General features: G+C 39.7%; 1 protein-coding gene across 3 annotated transcripts in view; it reads right to left on the bottom strand.

Moving 5' to 3' along the window:
• Window positions 1-15,949, bottom strand: part of PCYT1B (phosphate cytidylyltransferase 1, choline, beta) — a 141,772-nt gene that overhangs the window by 56,325 nt on the left and 69,498 nt on the right. For all 3 annotated transcript variants that reach the window (XM_018044011.1, XM_018044010.1, XM_018044012.1), the window contains exon 3: window positions 8,571-8,687. In XM_018044011.1, the coding sequence (XP_017899500.1) occupies window positions 8,571-8,687 (117 nt within the window). The remainder of the gene's footprint in view (window positions 1-8,570; window positions 8,688-15,949) is intronic.

Genomic DNA, 15,949 nt, shown 5'->3' with positions numbered 1-15,949 from the left:
ATGAGATATCACTATGCACAGATTAAAATGGCCAAAGTACAAAATACTGACGATACCAAATCCTGGTGAGGAACTGGAGTAACAGTAATTCTCATTCATTGCTGATGTGAATGCAAAATTGTAGTTACCTTGGAAGACTGTTTGGCACTTTCTAACAAAGCTAAACATACACTTAACATATGATCTAGCAATCACACTACTTTGTATTCACCAAAATGAACTGAAAACTTACATTCATACAAAAACCTGCATGTAGATGTTTATAGCAGCTTTGTTTATAATTGCCAAAACCTGGATGCAGCCAAGATGTCCTTCAGTAAGTGAATGGATAAACAAACTGTGGTACATCCAGACAATGGAATATTACCCAGTGCTAAAAAGAAATGAGCCAACATGCCATGGAGGAACTTTAAGTGCATATTACTAAGTGAAAAAAGTTTATAGGAAAAAGATACAGACTCTATGATTCCAATTATATGACATTCTAGAAAAGGCTCCAAAATCACTGCAGATGGTGATTGCAGCCATGAAATTAAAAGACGCTTGCTCCTTGGAAGGAAAGTTATGACCAACTTAGACAGCATATTAAAAAGCAGAGACATTACTTCGCCAACAAAGGTCCGTCTGGTTAAGGCTATGGTTTTTCCAGTAGTCATGTACAGATGTGAGAGTTGGACCATAAAGTAAGCTGAGTGCCAAATAATTGATGCTTTTGAACTGTAGTGTTGGAGAAGACTCTTGAGAGTTTCTTGGACTGCAAGGAGATCCAACCAGGCCACCCTAAAGGAAATCAGTCCTGAATATTCATTGGAAGGACTGATGCTGAAGCTGAAACTCCAATACTTTGGCCTCCTGATGTGAAAAGCTGACTCATTTGAAAAGACCCTGATGCTGGAAAAGATTGAAGGTGGGAGGAGTAGGGGACGACAGAGGATGAGATGGTTGGATGGCATCACCAACTCAATGGACATGAGTTTGGGTAAACTCTGGGATTTGGTGATAGACAGGGAAGCCTGGCGGGCTGCAGTCCATGGGGTTGCAAAGAGTCAGACACGACTAGGCGACTGAACTGAACTGATGGAGACAGTAAAAAGATCAGTGGCTGCCAGAGGTTGAGTGGGAGATAGATGAATAGACAGAGTACACACCATTTTTCAGGCATTGCAACTGTTTTTACAGTGGATATACGTGAAATCCACAATGGTGGATATATATCATAATATATTTATCTAAACCCAAAGAATGTAAACACCAACAACCTCAGATAAGCAGACAATACCACTCTAATGGCAGAAAGTGAAGAAGAACTGAAGAGCTTCTTGATGGAGATGAAAGAGGAGAGTGAAAAACCTGGCTTGAAACTCAATATTCAAAAAATTAAGATCATGGCATCTAGTCCCATTATTTCATTGTAAACAGAAGTGGAAGAAGTGGAAACAGTGACAGATTTTGTTTGCTTGGGCTCCAAAAATCACTGAGGATGGTGAGTACAGACATGAAATCAAAAGATGCTTGCTCCTTGGGAGGAAAGCTATGATAACCCTAGACAGCGTATTAAAAAGTAAAGACAGCACTTTGCAAACAGGTATATACAGTTAAAGCTATGATGTTTTCAGGAGTCATGTACGGAAGTGAGTGCTGGACCATAAAGAAGGTTAAGTGCTGAAGAACCAGTGCTTTTGAACTATGGAATTGGAGAAGACTCTTGAAGCCAGTCAATTCTAAAGGAAATCAACCCTAAATATGCACTGGAAGGACTGATGCTGAAGCTCTAATACTTTAGCCACCTGATGCAAAGAGCCGACTCACTGGAAAAGGCCCTTATGCTGGGCAAGACTGAAGGCAAAAGGAGAACTGGGCAGCAGAAGATGACATGGTTAGATAGCATCACCCACACAAGGGACACAAATATGAGCAAACTCTGGAAGAGAGTAGAGGATAGGGAAGCCAGGCCTGCAGCAGTCCATGGGGTTGCTAAAAGTCAGACATGACTTAGCCAATGAAAAACAACAGGCTGTATTTTGCCCTGATTTTGGCTGACTCCTAGCCTCTACTACTCCCTGAATGGCTGACTCTAGGCCTGTATTTGCTGTGACTGGCTGACCACTAGCCGGTACTTTGCCCTGGTTGCCTTACTCCAAGCCTGTACACTGCCCTGACTGGCTGACTCCTCGCTTGTACTTTAGTTGATGAAAGCAGGGAAAACCACTAGGTCATTCTGATATGACCTAAATCAAATCCCTTATGATTATACAGTGGAGGTGATGCATGGATTCAAGAGATTAGATCTGGTAGACAGTGCCCGAAGAACTATAGATAGAAGTTCATAACATTGTACAGGAAGAAGTGACCTTAATCATCTCAAAGAAAAAGAAATGCAAGAAGGCAAAGTGGTCAGAGGCTTTACAAATAGCTGAGGAAAGAAGAGAAATGAAAAGCAAGGGAGAAAGGGAAAGATATACCCAACTGAATGCAGAGTTCCAGAGTATACCAAGGAGAGATAAGAAGGCCTTCTTAGGTGAACAATGCAAAGTAGTAGAGAAAAACAAAGAATGGGAAAGACTAGAGATCTCTTCAAGGAAATTGGGGATATCGAGGGAACGTTACATGCAAAGATGGGCATGATAAAGGAAAGAAACGGTAAGGACCTAACAGAAGCAGAAGAGATTAAGAAGAGGTGGCAAGAATACACAGAAGAACTGTACCAAAAAAGTCTTAATGACCAGATAACCCAATGGTGTGGTCACTTACCTAGAGCCAGACATTCTAGAGTGTGAAGACAAGTGAGCCTTAGAAAACATTACTATTAACAAAGCTAGTGGAGGTGATGGAATTCCAGCTGAGCTATTTCTAATCCTAAAAGATGATACTATTAAAGTGCTGCATTCAGTATGCCAGCAAATTTGAAAAACTCAGCAGTGGTCACAGGACTGAAAAAGGTCAATTTTCATTTCAATCCCAATGAAGGACAGTGCCAAAGAATGTTCAAACTACTGGACAATTGTGCTCATTTCCCATGCTAGTAAGGTTTTGCTCGAAATGCTTCAAGCTAGGCTTTAGCAGTATGTGAACTGAGAACTTCCAGATGTACAAGCTGGAGTTTGAAAAGGCAGAGGAACCAGAGATCAAAATGCCCACATTGGTTGGATCACAGAGAAAGCAAGGAAATTCCAGAAAAACATCTACTTCTGTTTCATTGACTACGCTACAGCCTTTCACTGTGTGGCTCATAACCAACTGTGGAAAATTCTTAAAGAGATGGGAATACTAGACCACCTTACATGTCTCCTGAGAAGCCTGTATTAGGGTCAAGAAGCAATAGAACATTACATGGAACAACTGACTGATTCAAAATTGGGAACGGTGTTCAAAAAGGCTATATATTGTCACCCTGCTTAATTAACTTCTAGGCAGAGTACATCTGCCAAATGCAGGGCTGGCATGAATGAATCACAAGCTGAAATCAAGATTGCTTGGAAAAATATCAACAACCTCACATATGCAGATGATACTCTAATGGCAGAAATGAAGAGGAACTAAAGAGCCTCTTGATGAGGGTGAAAGAGGAGAATGAAAAAACTAGCTTAAAACTCAGCATTCAAAAACTAAGATCATGGAATCCAGTTAGATCATTTCATGGCAAATTAAAAAAAAAAGTGGAAGCAGTGACATTTTATTTTCTTGGGCTCCAAAATCACCATGGATGGTGACTGCAGCCATGAAATTAAAAGAGACTTGCTCCTTTCAAGGAAAGCTACGACAAATCTAGACAGCATATTAAAAAGCAGAGACATCACTTTGTCGACAAAGGTTCATACAGTCAAAGCTATGGTGTTTCCAGGTGTCATATACGGATATGAGAGTTGGACCGTAAAGAAAGGTGAGCGCTGAAGAATTGATGCTTTTGAATTGTGCTGCTGAAGAGTCCCTTGAGAGTCCCAAGACCCTCTTGAGAGTCCCTTGGACTGCAAGGAGATCCAACCAGTTAATTCTAAAGGAAATCAGTCCTCAATATTCATTGAAAGGACTGATGCTGAAGCTGAAGCTCCAATACTTTGGCCACTCAATGCGAAGAGCTGACTCATTGGAAAAGGCCCTGGTGCTGGGCAAGATTGAAAGCAGAAGGAGAAGGGGGTGGCAGAGGATGAGGTGGTTAGATAACATCATCAGCTCAAAGGACATGAATATGAGCACAGTCGAGGAGACAGTGGAAGACAGAGAAGGTTGGCGTGCTGCAGTCCATGGGGTTGAAAAGAGTTGGACACCACTTAGCAACTAAACAAGAGAATTTAAAATACCAAGAGTCAACTCTAACGTATTAAACTATGGACTTTGGGTGATAATAATGTGTCAATGTAGCTTCACAGACTATAAAAAATGTACTACACTGCTGCAGGATGTTGAAAATGAGGAGGCTGTGTATGAGTGTAAATCTTTTTACTTTTTGCCAATTTTACTATGAACAAAAAATTTTCCTTAAAGTTTGTTAATTTTTGAAAATGTTAATATTTACAATATTCCTGAAATTACACATTTTATAACTATTTAAACTTAGGATAGAAAATTTTAGATGTCAACTTAAAAATTTTTAAGGTGTATCAGTTCAATTCAGTTGCTCAGTCGTGTCTGACTCTTTGAGACCCCAGGGACTGCAGCAAGCCAGGCTTCCCGGTCCATCACTAACTCCCAGAGTTTGCTCAAACTCATGTCCATGGAGTCTGTGATGCCATCCAACCATCTCATCCTCTGTCATCCCCTTTTGCTCCTGCCTTCAATCTTGCCCAGCATCCGGGTCTTTTCAAATGAGTCAGTTCTACGCATCGGGTGGCCAAAGTATTGGAGCTTCAGCTTCAGCATCAATCCTTCTAATGAATATTCAGGATTGATTTCCTTTAGGATGGACTGGTTTGATCTCCTTGCAGTCCAAGGGACTCTCAAGAGTCCTCTCCAATACCACAGTTCAAAAGCATCAATTCTTCAGTGCTCAGCTTTCTTTATGGTCCATCTCTCACATCCATACATGACTACTGGAAAAACCAAAAGATGGTATATAGTTTTTCAAAATTCTTTTTGGCATTGTGGGGAATGAAGAGTGAAGACTCTTACTCTAAGACAATGGTTTTCAACAAAGGCTTCATCATCCCCTAGGATGCATTTTTGGAAATTTGTGGGGCATCTTTAGTTGTCACTATAATTGGAAGCAGTGACTGGCATTTAGTGGGCGCGGTGCTAACAATGCTAAACATCTTCCTAAGTGTGGAGCAGCCCCACATGAGAATTTTCCAGTATCCTGTAAGATTTCTGAATGTCTCTGTACAATTATTTTTAATTATGAATCTAGCCCCTAACTTTGTTTTACAATAATTGCAAAGTATTACTAAACAGCTGTGATAAATGCTGAATTTTAGGGACTTTCCTGGTGGTCCACTGGTTAAGAATCCACCTGTCAGCACAGGGGCATGAATCTGATCCCTGGCTGGGAAACTAACATCCCATGTGCCACGGGGCAACTAAGCCCATGTACCGCAACTACTGAGCCTGTGTGCCTTAACTAGAGAGAAGCCTGCTAGATGCAACTAAAACCCAATGCAGCTGAAAATAAATAAATAAATAAAATTTTTTAAAATGCTGAATTTTAGAGGAAGGCAACTACTATATACATAGAAGGAAGACTGTTCTTTTTCTTATGCACAATTCCCCAAAATGCATTTGCCACAGCCATGCCACTCGGCATTTGAGCTCCAATACCACCCCTGAAGAACCCTGCCTACACACAGGAGGTTGGAGATTCTGTTTAACAGACTAGGAATTAAACACAATTAAATTAGTGGAGACACATGAACTATAAGCTTACACTGAATTTTAGTAGGAGATTGGTTGCAAAATACTTCATGATATTTCCAGTTAAACAGGATAATAATAAATCATTGGAAAAAATAACATACTGAAATTATTTATTACTGTTTACATTGCTTGGAGGTTTTCACTCTTACTCTGTCACTGTCGCCAGAAGTCTACACACATTTTTACAGCTTCATGCTTTATTGTTTCATTTCCCATCCACACTCTAGTCCCTATCATCTACCAAAAGATATGGTCTCCACGGTTGTCTTAGTAGTTTCACATTCCCCTGGCTTCCACAGAGAATCCATGTAATAGCCATTGAGGAAGTATCTACCTTTCTTAAAACCCAAACGAACTTTTTAGCCAACCCAATAAATCGGCTAGAGAGGACATTGGTCACTGCATTTCCTGATGCTGCTTAGGCAACAACCCTCTGAAACAGAACTCAGAGCAGCCAGAGCTGGTCCGCCATCAGGGAGCAGTACCAGCTCTAGCTCTGGAGAGCTATGCAACGGCTGCGTGGCTCCTTTTGCAGCTGTTCTCCTTCCCTTCTGCTTTAATTCTCGGCTCTGAACTCCTGTCCATATTCACTTCTCTCAGTTCTAAATCCCCTGCGCTTTTACGAAAAGCCTCCTTAAGAGACAAGTCAATAAAACAACACACCTAGTTGTAGCCACCACATTTCCCCCACTTGTCCCAACATTCTTATCTGGGCTGGTGGGAAGATCACTGCACAAGGAAGGTTCTGTGCTCTGGCCTCTGTGCGCCCTGACCTTCATTTAAGTCTCTGCACAATTGTTAGTGCTTCAAAGGGTCCTCACCTGACCTCCACACCTGAAACACCCCTGCTTGCCCCGCCAGTCACCTTTCCCCTTAACCCTATGTAACATTTCTTCATAGTACCTATCCTCCAGATTGTTACTGGTCAATGTCTGCCTCCCCTTTAGACTCTAAGTTCTCTGAGGACACAGTCTGCTTTGATGGTGGCTGCATCCTCAGTGTACAGAAGTATGCCTGGCTCACAGTAGGAGCTCAAGAAATAGTTGTTAAGTGAAGGAATCATTCAGCAAATCAGTGAAACCACTGCTGCTGAGTAACCTAGAGAACTGCTGTTGTTAATTTGTTGCTTTCTCCAGCTTACAAGAATGCACTGAAAGTCTATTTCCTTTGAACTTATTTTTGATGCGCTAATCCAGGGCCAGGGCAGTGTTCCTGTTAAGTGTTACCCACACCTAACCACTTCCAAATTTGGGTTGCCAAAATGACCAAGGTCTTCCCTCATAGCTCAGTTGGTAAAGAATCTGCCTGCAATGCAGGAGACCCCAGTTCCATTTCTAGGTCAGGAAGATCTGCTGGAGAAAGGATAGGCTACCCATTCCAGTATTCCTGGGCTTCCCTGGTGGCTCAGCTGGTAAAGAATCCACTTGTAATGCAGGAGACCTGGGTTCGATCCCTGGGTTGGGAAGATTCCTTGGAGAAGGGAAAGGCTACACACTCCAGTATTCTGGCCTAGAGAATTCCATGGACTATATAGTCCATGGGGTCACAAAGAAATGGACACGACTGAGTGACTTTCACTTTTCAAAATGACCAAAGCCAAACCACTGCAAAGGTCTCCCCAGGACCCAGCAGCTTAGGACCAGACTCCAGGTGGTAGTGCTCACATAAAGAATGGTTTTCTACTCAAAATACAGGAAATGAACAGAGATGGGTTCTCTGCCCACCTTGGGTTCCCTCTGCATGATCTGTCCAGTAACCATTGCCTCTTACCATCTCTTCCTTCTGGAAAGAATTCTATTCAGGAACCATATGGTCACTATGTTCAGCAAAATCTGCAAACAATTCCTCCTAAATATTCAAAAAGTAGTTTCAAACTTGTGGAAGACAACAAAACACTGTAAAAAACAGATATGTAGTCTCTTACTACCGCTTTGCTCCCTCACAAGGTGGAAGGGTTGGTGGTGTCTAGTTCATGTAATGCCACAAAAAATGATCATGGTAAAAGGAAATGCTGCTTCCAGAAGCTACAGAGAAGAGACCCAGGTCTCCCAGATCAGCCACTTTTCCTTTTACACAAACGGAAGTCGGTAGGCCTTTTGGAAGAAGAAAATTTCAACCTACGTCTAATTACCTTTCTCTCTCCACAGCTTATGAACTCAGTCACTTCCTTCAGTGTAAACCAAGATTATTTGCATATATAAAACCATTTCTTTAACACATAGCGCATAAATTCAATTAACCGGGACTGTTGTAAGCCACTACCATTAGCACAACACTGTCCTAAGTGCTGTGGGTCATACCAAAGAAACAGACAATGACCTCGCTCAACATTAATCATCCTGAGTTTCCTCCAGTCTCCAAGATTTGAAATCAGAATAATATTGCTTTTCTCCTAACCCTCTAGGAAATTTCAGAAATAGGAACTGGAACATTCCTCAAACACAAAAAGAAAGGTATTAATGGAAAACACGAAGCAATTACACTTGGTGGTATTATTAGTCTCTCTTTCTCTAGGAATCAACAGTTTATAATCTCATGATATAATTTCCCCTATGGTGTTTTTAAAATCTCATGTTAAATTTCAGGCAGTAAACAAGGAACCCAATATAGGCTGAATTGGGAGCATTAACAATGGGAGGTTTTAATGATTGAAGTCTGACAGGGGTTCTTTTCAGGAAGAACATTAAATAAGAGTTTTCTAGACAAAAAGAAAATGTACTTCTTACCTCCTACCAGCAAGTAGCTGTTGGGAAACAGTGTTTTCGCTTGCATAAGTGCCCTTGCATGACCTGAGTGGAAGAGGTCAAATATTCCATCCGCATATACTCTCACGGGCCTGTCAACTGTGGAAGAAAGAAAACATCATCAACAGAACTGCAGAATAAGGAATTCCAGTCACCTGATCCTTCCATCAGTACAGCACTGTAAGAAGGTTTACCTGGAGAAAACACAGTGTCTACATACTATCAGTTGCATATTAGTGCATGAAATTAATTTTACCAAGAAGCTCTTTTCAGGACATCAAAGCAGAGTAAAAACGTAACAAAATTAAGATTGACCCAGAATGCACATTTTTAACTGCAAAGCATTGGGGAATTGTCTCAACCCAGAGTAGAGTCTCAGGTGGCTGAGTAGGCAGATTTAGACAGACCAGGCATAACCAAAGGGTTGGCAGAGTCAAGCCAGCAGGAATATCAAGGTAGAAGTGACTGGGGAGCTCAATGAAAGGCCAAACGAGTTCACCCTGGAGTCTAGCAGTCCCAAACAAAGACCCCTAAGTCCTATTCCCAAAGGCAAAGATGCTGCTGCGCACCTCCTCCAAGTCACTATCACACAGTGAAATTCAGCCTTGGTAAAAGTATTTACACCATAAAAATTGGCAAGTGTTCAAGTCAGGGCTTAATTCCCTTTGGAGGGCCAGTTGCTACACATTTACCACTGCACAAAGGTCACTCCCTATCCTCTTTGACATCCTAAGATATGGGGCATTGGGTGGGGGCAGATGCCCCAAAGAGAGGAGAGTCAGGGAGCAAAAGTTACATGTGTGGTGCTCAGGGATGGAGGAATGTGACCCATACTACAGTCGTCCCTAGGGAGAAAGGTCAAGCGAGACAGAGACTCTCAGTGGGTAATATAGTGCTCTGGAAAGTGCCATGTCTTCAGGAAGAGGGACACACTTCACTACAGCTTCCTGGGAGTCAGGTGACTGTCCTCAGAAGTGCAGAGTGATACTTGCTGAGCCAACCCAAAGACCCAGCACTTCCAATAAGAGGGAGGCACCGGGAGGTAGGGGGGCTGGGCGGCAATGTTTAAACCATTCTGGACTCTCAAAAAAACTAGAAAGTGAAAATATAACCAACTGAGGGCTTCCCTTGTGGCTCAGCTGGTAAAGAATCCGCTTGCAACGTGGGGGACCTCGGTTCAATCCCCAGGTTTTGAAGATCCCCAGGAGAAGAGAAAGGCTACCAACTCCACTATTCTGGCCTGGAGAATTCCATGGACTATGTTGCAAAGAGTTGGACACAGCTGAGCAACTTTGACTTCACTTTCACAAGCTAAATATGGCCAACTGAACATACACACTCTCATCTCCACTTCCTCTCAAACACCACAAGAATTACAGAGAAAGAATTAAAAAGGGATAATCCCCCAAGGACAGAGGAAACAATGAAGGCAACGACAGTGGATAAGAGATGTCAACCACAATTTGGAAAGTTGGTTGTCAAGTGCTGGGTATCTACAGGGAACAAGAATCAGAGGTAGGGCAGATGGGGAAAGGATTGCTGGTTAGTTGGCTTTATGAGCCTAAGATTCCTACTAACTTTTTAAAGACACATTATATTGATGTTATAAATTTTTCAAAAAGAAATCAATGCAAACTTCTGTTGAATGATCCTCAAGTCTGAGATTTTAAATTGTGATTATTTTTTGACATACTACAACCTCATTAATTCAGAACATAAATTGAAAGGGACGTTACATTAATACATTCAGATGGCACAATGTTTCTAATAAATTAAATTTTTCTAATAAAAAAACTTGAGAGACTTTATTTCAGACAGGGAATTGCAATTATTCCCAATTATACACCATTTTGAGCAAACAGAATTGCCTTCACAGGATTATACTGTATTCTAAATAAGGCACAGTAAATAGAAAATACTTTGAAATAACAAACTGTCTAATGAGGGATCCTTGGTTTCAAAGCTCTTATTCAATTTGATTTCAATTGAGGAAAATTTGTTTTAAGATATAAACCCCAAGGGAAAGCAGATGGCAGTTTTGCAGAACTTTTTGTTATTGATTCAGAGGTGATCAAGATAAATAAATTCAGGAAGCAGGGAGGAAAGAAAAGTGAAGTGAAGAATGATGATATAATTAGGCTATTTAGTAGATCTTTGAAGAGTATTTATGGAGTTGATTTTGCAATAAGCTCACTTTTTTGAATTGTAGTGTGTCAGCAATTGCCAGACTAAGAAATTCTGCAGGACCAAAAAAAAAAAACCCCTCAAACCCTGATCTCTTCAACAAATAAACTTAGAAAAAAAAGAAGAAAGAAAGAGATGAAGAGGGGATCTTAGAGATTAAAAGATAAATTAAAAATATCTCAACATATTGTAATGTACAGACATTATTTGGATTTGGGTTCGAGCAAACTATAAATAAATGGTGACATAAGACAACTGGAGGTAGATACTAAAATGTATATATAGAAAATGATCTGCTGTATAGAATTGGCTTCAAAAATGATTGGGAATACAGGGTAAACAGAGGGGTTATACATGAGACACACACACATGGCTATGTTGCTAATAATCTCTTTTCCTCTATATATGTTTGAAATTTTCCTAATAAAAGTAAAATATGTAAAAAAAAAAAGACAACTGGAAGGATACATGTATACAACAGCTGATTCACTTCACTATACAGCAGAAACTAAAACAATATTGTAAAGTAACTAGACTCCAATAAAAAAGAAAAGACAATTGGAAATTGGAACACTAGATATTTGATTATATTAAAGAATTACTGTTAATTTTTTAGGTGAGGTAATGGTATAGTGGTTATATCTTAAAAAATCAGAGCTCTTATTTTTAAGATATTATATAGAAATATTTATGGATAAAATGATATGAAGTCTGGCATTTTGTTGCAAATAATTCAAGAGGGGATAATTTATGAGGCAAGACTGGCCACAGGATGGTGGTTGTTAAGTATGGGTGATGGACACATGAAGGTTCATTATATTGTTCTATTTTCATGAATGTTTGAAATTCTCCGTAATATTTTTAATAGACTGTGGCTTAACTTAATTTACATATACATTTGCTTTAATCTTTGGTTGGAGGTTTTTCTGGACATCCTTTTAGGCATCTAGGGACTCTCCAAGGAGTCTATGCTGGGAACCACTGGCCTGTGAAGCTACAGGTTTGGCAATGATCAAAAAGTCTCTCCATAGCCATGGTGGAAAGACCTTAAAGTAGCTCCCAATGACTCCTACCTCATGCTCTTGCCTCTGTGCGATCCTCTCCCTTTGAAATGGGAGTAGGACCTATGCCTTGCTTCTAACCAGGAAAATATGACACCGGTGATAGATGTCTCTCCCATAATTATTTTACAGTGTGTAAGACTCCATTTTGCCAGCAGACTCAATCTTTCTCCCTTGGTGGCTTTGAAGAAGCAATCTGCCATACTTTAGAGGGCCATGTGGCAAGGAATTGCAGGTGGCCTCTAGGAGCTGAGGGTGGTTTCTGGCTGACCACCAGCAAGAAGCTAGACCCTTGGTCTTAGAGTTACAAGGAAATAAATTCTGCCAATGACCTGAGTGAGCTCGAATACAGATCTATCATGAGTCAAGAGAAATAAGCCAAGTGACACTTTGAATGCAGCCTTGTGAATCTCTGAATAGGGGACTCAGCTAAGCTAAGGCTCAGACTCCTTATCTGTGGAAATTATGACATAATGAATATATATGCATTGTTTTAAGCCACTAGATCTGTGGTAATACATTAAATATCATAGAAACTGAATACAATGGCAGTATAGATTTTCTGCCTACAGATTATTATGCTTTTTGAAAAGTACTTAAGGTAAATTCCTGTTTATCCTAAATGACCACAGCAAGGTATATCAGATAAATGTGATGTTCCAGCAAAATGCAAATCTGTATACAACTCATTAATTGCCATGTTTTAAATAATTTATTAATAAATATGACAAACTACAGGTAACACCAAAATGATGCTGAATATTTTCTTGAAGATCATGGATACAAATAATGAGCATGGTACACTACTGTGGGTAAAATTTGATTATCTTAACTACCTGGGTCTTACATTCCAAATTTCTGTAAGTTATTCAGCATCTTAAAGTAAAGTTAACAGTAAAGAGGGCTGTACTTAACATATATCTCACACCATATACAAAAATTAACTCAAGATGGATCATAAACCTAAATGCAAAGCTAAAACTATAAAATTTCTAGAAGACCTGAGAAAACCAAAAAGATACATGTACCCCAATGTTCACTGCAGCACTATTTACAATAGCTAGAACATGGAAGCAACCTAGATGTCCATCGACAGGTGAATGGATAAAGAAGCTGTGGTACATATATACAATGGAGTATCATTCAGACATAAAAAAGAACAAAATTGGGTCATTTGTATTGATGTGGATAAACCTAGAGTCTCTGTCATACAGAGTGAAATTAGAAAGAGAAAAATAAATATTATATATTAACATCCACTGGATCATCAAAAAAGCAAGACAGTTCCAGAAAAACATCTACTTACTGCTGCTTTATTGACTACACAAAAGCCTTTGACTGTGTGGATCACAACAAACTGTGGAAAATTCTTCAAGAGATGGGAATACCAGACCACCTGACCTGCCTCTTGAGAAATCTGCATGCAGGTCAGGAAGCAACAGTTATTTTTTTAATTTATTTATTTTAATTGGAGGCTAATTACTTTACAACATTGTAGTGGGTTTTGCCATACATTGACATGAATCAGCAACACCAACAGTCAGAACTGGACACAGAACAACAGACTGGTTCCAAATAGGAAAAGGAGTACATCAAGGATGTATACTGTCACCCTGCTTATTTAACTTATATGCAGAGTACATCGTGTGAAATGCCAGGCTGGATGAAGCACAAGCTGGAATCAAGATTGCCAGGAGAAATATCAATAACCTCAGATATGCAGATGACACCACCCTTATGGCAGAAAGCGAAGAAGAACTAAAGAGCCTTTTGATGAAAGTGAAAGAAGAGAGTGAAAAAGTTGGCTTAAAACTCAACATTCAGAAAACTAAGATCATGGCATCCAGTCTCATCACTTCATGGCAAATAGATGGGGAAAAAGTGGAAACAGTGGCTGACTTTATTTTTCTGGGCTCCAAAATCACTGCAGATGGTAACTGCAGCCATGAAATTAAAAGACGCTTGCTCCCTGGAAGAAATGTTATGACCAACCTAGAGAGCATATTAAAAAGCAGAGACATTACTTTGCCAACAAAGGCCTGTTTAGTCAAGGCTATGGTTTTTCCAGTAGTCATGTATGGATGTGAGAGTTGGACTGTAACGAAAGCTGAGTGCCGAAGAATTGATGCTTTTGAACTGTGGTGTTGGAGAAGACTCTTGAGGGTCACTTGGACTGCAAGGAAATCAAACCAGTCCATCGTAAAGGAGATCAGTTCTGAGTGTTCATTGGAAGGACTGATGCTGAAGCTGAAACTCCAATACTTTGGCCACCTGATGTGAAGAGCTGACTCATTGGAAAAGACCCTGATGCTGGGAAAGATTGAAGGTGGGAGGAGAAGGGGATGACAGAGGATGAGATGGTTGGATGGCATCACCGATTCAATGGACATGAGTTTGGGTAACCTCCAGGAGTTGGTGATGGACAGGGAGGCCTGGCGTGCTGCAGTCCATATATATATATCGGGGATATATGTATACCTATAGCTGATTCATTTTGTTGTACAGCAGAAACTAATACAACATTGTAAAGCAATTATATTCCAAGTTTTAAAAAATAAATAAAACTTCTAGAAGAAAAAAGAAAAAAATTGTAGTGACTTTGAGTTTGGAAAAAATTTCTTAAATAGGAACCAAAAAGGACACACTATAAAACAAAAATATATATATATTAAACCTTATTTAAAATATTTATTCTTCAAAAGACATTTTTACAAATATGAAAAGGCAAGTCTTCAGGAGAAAATATTTAGAAAGTATGTATTTTAGACTTGTATCTAGAATATATAAAGAACCCTCAAGACTCAATACTAAGATAAACAACTCTTTTAAAAGAGCAAAAAAATTTCAACAGCCAAATAGAAGATCGAAAATAAGGACATGAAAAGATCCTCAACCCCATTGGTCATTAGGGAAATACAAATTAAGGTCATCCTGAGATATTACTTCCTACTCATTAGAATGGCTAAAAATTTCAAAAATTATTGACCATACCAAGTGCTGGGGAGGATATAGAGCAAACGGAACTCTCATACACTGCTGATGGGAATGTAAAATGGTACAAATGCATTGGAAAGCAGTTTGGCAGTTGGTCAAAAAGTTAAATATATACATACCATATGGCCAGATAGGAGGCAATCATCAACTACATTACATGTGAGTTCACATTTTTGCAGGGCATGTTATGGGGTTTCTTGATATTGTTTCAGATTCAGGCAACAATAAAAGGGTGATTATTCATTTTTTTCTTATGGCTCTTTAAAAGGAGCTTGTTAACAATGCCTTAAAAGTACATTTGGGGGACTTCCCTGGTGAACCGGTGGTTAAGAGTCTGCCTGTCAATGCAGGGAACATGGATTCAATCCCTGGTCTGGGAAGATTCCACATGCCACAGAACAACTACGCCCGTGCACCACAAAGCCTACCAAAGCCTGCAAGCTCTGGACCAAAGCCTGAGAGCTCTGGAGCCTGTCCTCCGCAACATAGAAGCCACTGCAACGAGAAGCCCGCACACCACAACTAGAGCAGCCCCCACTCGCCACGATTAGAGAAAACCTGTGTGCAGAAACAAAGACCCAGTGCAGCCAAAAAGAATAAACATAATGAATAAACGAATTATTTTTTAAAAGTACACATGGATTTACAAAGCATATGTATTTCACTTATTCTTTCCATCAATTTTGTGAAATAGGTAAGGGAGAAAGGACTTACTATCCTCTCTCATAGAGGGACAAATGAAAACTCAGTAAAGCTGAGGCGCTTACCCAGCATCATACAACCGATTTAAGATATGATAATGTGATATACAATATGATAGGACAGTTTGAGTGCAAACCAAACTCAAAAATGTTCTTCTAACTCATGATGCCTCCTAGAAAACTACATGCTAATATGGAGTCTTTTTTAAAAACGAGAAAGATAGACTATTACTGAATGCCCAGTAATTTATCTTTAGTTTGTTTTTATGTACAACTGATGTACCAAAAAAGGTGGCAAAAAATTAAACTTTCAAAATCTAATAGTTTCCTATTTATAAAGTTTACATAGCTTTTTAAAAATGTTTATTTTATTTATTCATCTTGGCTGCCTTGGGTCTAGTTGTAACATGAGGGTTTAATT

Source organism: Capra hircus, assembly GCF_001704415.2.
Source record: "Capra hircus breed San Clemente chromosome X unlocalized genomic scaffold, ASM170441v1, whole genome shotgun sequence".
Lineage (NCBI taxonomy): Eukaryota > Metazoa > Chordata > Mammalia > Artiodactyla > Bovidae > Capra > Capra hircus.
The sequence above is the reverse complement of the archived record's forward strand: the minus strand, read 5'-3'. Positions and strand labels throughout refer to the sequence as shown.